This window comes from Dipteris shenzhenensis, chromosome 4 (genome assembly GCF_047967505.1).
Source record: "Dipteris shenzhenensis isolate YYH24624 ecotype China chromosome 4, Dip_SZ_1.0, whole genome shotgun sequence".
NCBI lineage: Eukaryota > Viridiplantae > Streptophyta > Polypodiopsida > Gleicheniales > Dipteridaceae > Dipteris > Dipteris shenzhenensis.
In genome coordinates this window covers 42,262,349-42,265,333 of record NC_141599.1, presented here as the reverse complement: position 1 = coordinate 42,265,333, position 2,985 = coordinate 42,262,349, and the positions used below count along the sequence as shown (strand labels likewise).

The following is a 2,985-nucleotide window of genomic DNA, read 5'->3' as shown; positions in this document are numbered from 1 at the left end:
TCCTCATTAGAATTGAGGGATCTTTTAAAAACAAACTAGAGTATTAGATGATGAATCCTCACCGCACATTGGACCCTATACAACCATCTTCCCCCATTCCTTACAGCTTTTTTATGTCACTAGAGACCAAGAAAAAATCCATGTAGGACGTTGAACCCCATTTTTGCCATTGTGTTCCAAAGTCATCAGCAAGGAGTGCCAATATCCCCCAGTGTAGGATCAATGTTCAAAGTAGAAAGTCAAAGTAGGCTAGCCTTTGAATATATTCCATTACACCCATGCTTTCCACAATGTTCAAAGTAGAAAGTCAAAGTAGGCTAGCCTTTGAATATATTCCATTACACCCATGCTTTCCACAAGTTAATTTTAGACCCTGAGCCTTCATTCTACTCATAGGATTGATACCATGACCAACTTTAAGATAACATATGGCCTCTCTCTCTCTCTCGTATAGCATGAAAACATAACTACAAAGCATAAGGAACATGTGTGCATGTGCCATGCAGGCTGTGTGTGTTGGGGGGGTTGTAAGCATGTGCATGCGCGCGTGCGCATGTACACACACGGAGAAGGTAGTGTAGATGAACGGTTGAGATTTAATTTCCCGCGACCTCCGACCTTGATGGAGCTGAAAAATTGATCGTCTCTCTATTTCTCTCTCGAGTTATGTCATTGTTATGTGCAAAACTCAAAATGTGCAAGGGAGAACGTTTCGTGCCAATTCTTATGCTCTTCTTCACAATTGTGAATAGCGTACATTTACATACATTTGAGCGATCAGATAGATCGCACAATATGAATGAACCCTCTCTTTGACGGGGTAAAAAGATGGAGTCGGAAATTTTCAAAAGACTGCTTGTGATAACTGAAACAGAGGTCTCTCCACAGCCGAGCACGGCGAAATCCTGGGTCCTGCAGGTCGCCGATCCAATACCTTCCACCCAAATCGTCTCCTCAACCTATCATACACCACCAAGAACGTCCCATTTCTTGTTTCCACTACCGCAGTCTGCTCCTCCGCGCTTGTCTCCAGCACTCTATAGCTGCACCCATCTTGTATCCTTACTTGCTTCGAACCTTGGCAGCAAGCAACAGGTGAACTCTCTAGCCCCTTGATTACTGCCGTTATGACTTCATTGAAATCAAGGGCCGTCTCTGATTGGGCGTTGACATTTTGGCCGATAGCTCGATCAGATGTCGATGTCTGTGCGGTAAACATATCTTCACTCTCGATAAAGTCGAAAGACGGCTCGAGCGCCGTCGGTTCTGCCAGAAGAGTTGCAGGAGCGAGATCGCAATCCTTCGCTGCCCCGGACGTCGAAACCTCAGCAGAGACGTCTGAGAACGAATTTTGGAGCACAGCGCAATGCGCTCCGGCCGCAAGCCGCAAGGGAGGTTCTGATTGTAGATCGTGTGTGCAGACCCTCTTCGATGAGGAGACTGCTTTCTGGCCGTGGTGCTGCCCCTTGGGAGGCCCCTTGGCAGCCTTCTGCAATGGGGGCGTAACCTTCTGCAATTGGGGCTTTTTCGCCTCCTGGCGATAAGCTGTGTGGCGAACAATCCAAGGATGCGCTGTAACAAAAGCCAACGTCAAGGTTAGCGAAACGACCCAAATTCGCTTCAAGCTTCTATTCGACGGTGCATTCCCACAGTATAAGCTGCATAGCGGCAGGGAAAATGCAATTACCGAGCACTTGCGCAGGGGTTAGCCTGGCCTTCACATCCGAGCATAGCATTCCACGAATCAAGTCTTTTGCAGACAAAGAGACTTTCCGCCACTGATCGCCTGTGAAATCCACTTTACCCTGCTTGATCGCTTCAAAGATGCCTTGTTCTGCCTCTGCCCAGAAAGGGGGCACTCCGCTTAGTAGAATGTAAAGTATCACCCCCGCGCTCCAAATATCGATTTCCTCTGAATACTGCCCCTTCAACACCTCCGGGGCAATGTAATAGGCGCTTCCAGCCATACCTGTGAATTTCTCCCCTACATCACGTGAACAAACCCAATAAGACTTGCGCTCACGGATACTAACTCCAAGACTCGCTGTGATTTTGATTTTGATTTCGCCGAACCAAAATTCTTTGCAAGTTTCATTACATGCTTGCGATGTAGTAAAGCAATGTGTAATAAGGCGGTCCAATACCTGGAGAGAAGCGGAGGGCTAACCCAAAGTCTGCAAGCTTGATTGCAGGCGACTCGGAGTCGTCCGCTAGGAGTACGTTCTCTGGCTTGATATCCCTGTGAATCACGCCCATGCTGTGGAGGTACGCAATCGTTTCCACCAAGCTCTTCATGACCGGAGCGGCCTCAGATTCAGAGTAGCGGCCCTTCTGGACGATGCGATGGAAGAGCTCTCCGCCACTGCAGAGCTCCATGACGAGATGAAAGGAGTGAGAGTCCTCGAAGACATCGTGGAGGCGGACGACGTGGGGGTGGGGGGAGAGGAGGTGCATGATGCGGATTTCGGAGAGGACATCGGCGAGGTGTTGGGGGGAAGGGAGGAGGGATTTAGGGATGGATTTGCAAGCGAAAGGGAGGCGAGAGGAGCGATGGGTAGAGAGGCGGATGATGCCGAATTGACCACGGCCGAGTTCGGGGCCGAGGTGGTAGAGGAGGGAGAAGGGGGAGGGAGGAGGAGGAGGAGGAGCAGGAAGGGCAGCGATGCGGCGTCGTTTGGAAGCAGGCGAGGAGGCCATGGCGACTCGACCGAGCTGTGAAACACTCAAAACTAACTGAGAGGTTTGAAGTTTTGAACTTTGACGAGGTCCTTTTAGAGGCTTTTTTCTGCCACGTGGTGATTTCGTCTTTCCCATGTCACTCTTCTTAGCGCAGTCCTCTCGTTTCTTGCCACGTGGTGACTTTGTTTCCACGTCACTCTTCGTCCAGCGCAGTGGCAGACTCCGGACTAATTCCGAGGCTTCTCTCTAGATTCGCTTACACGTGTCGCGTTTGAAACTTTATATTCAGACGACATTTGTCCCCCC

At 49.7% G+C, this 2,985-nt stretch overlaps 1 protein-coding gene across 2 annotated transcripts; it reads right to left on the bottom strand.

The window, feature by feature from the left end:
* Positions 1-451: 451 nt before the first annotated feature.
* LOC147902883 (calcium-dependent protein kinase 34-like) lies at positions 452-2,728 on the bottom strand. 2 transcript variants are annotated; one of them, XM_087373335.1, is made up of 4 exons: positions 2,145-2,728; positions 1,688-1,984; positions 1,546-1,572; positions 452-1,245 (listed from the first exon to the last, which is right to left on the bottom strand). In XM_087373335.1, the coding sequence occupies exons 1-4, from the start codon at positions 2,695-2,697 to the stop codon at positions 845-847; spliced, it is 1,278 nt and encodes a 425-aa protein (XP_087229461.1). In that variant the 5' UTR covers positions 2,698-2,728; the 3' UTR covers positions 452-844. The 2 variants fall into 2 exon arrangements, with proteins under 2 accessions (XP_087229461.1, XP_087229460.1); XM_087373334.1 differs by having other exon boundaries at positions 454-1,572.
* Between the last annotated feature and the right edge of the window lie 257 nt (positions 2,729-2,985).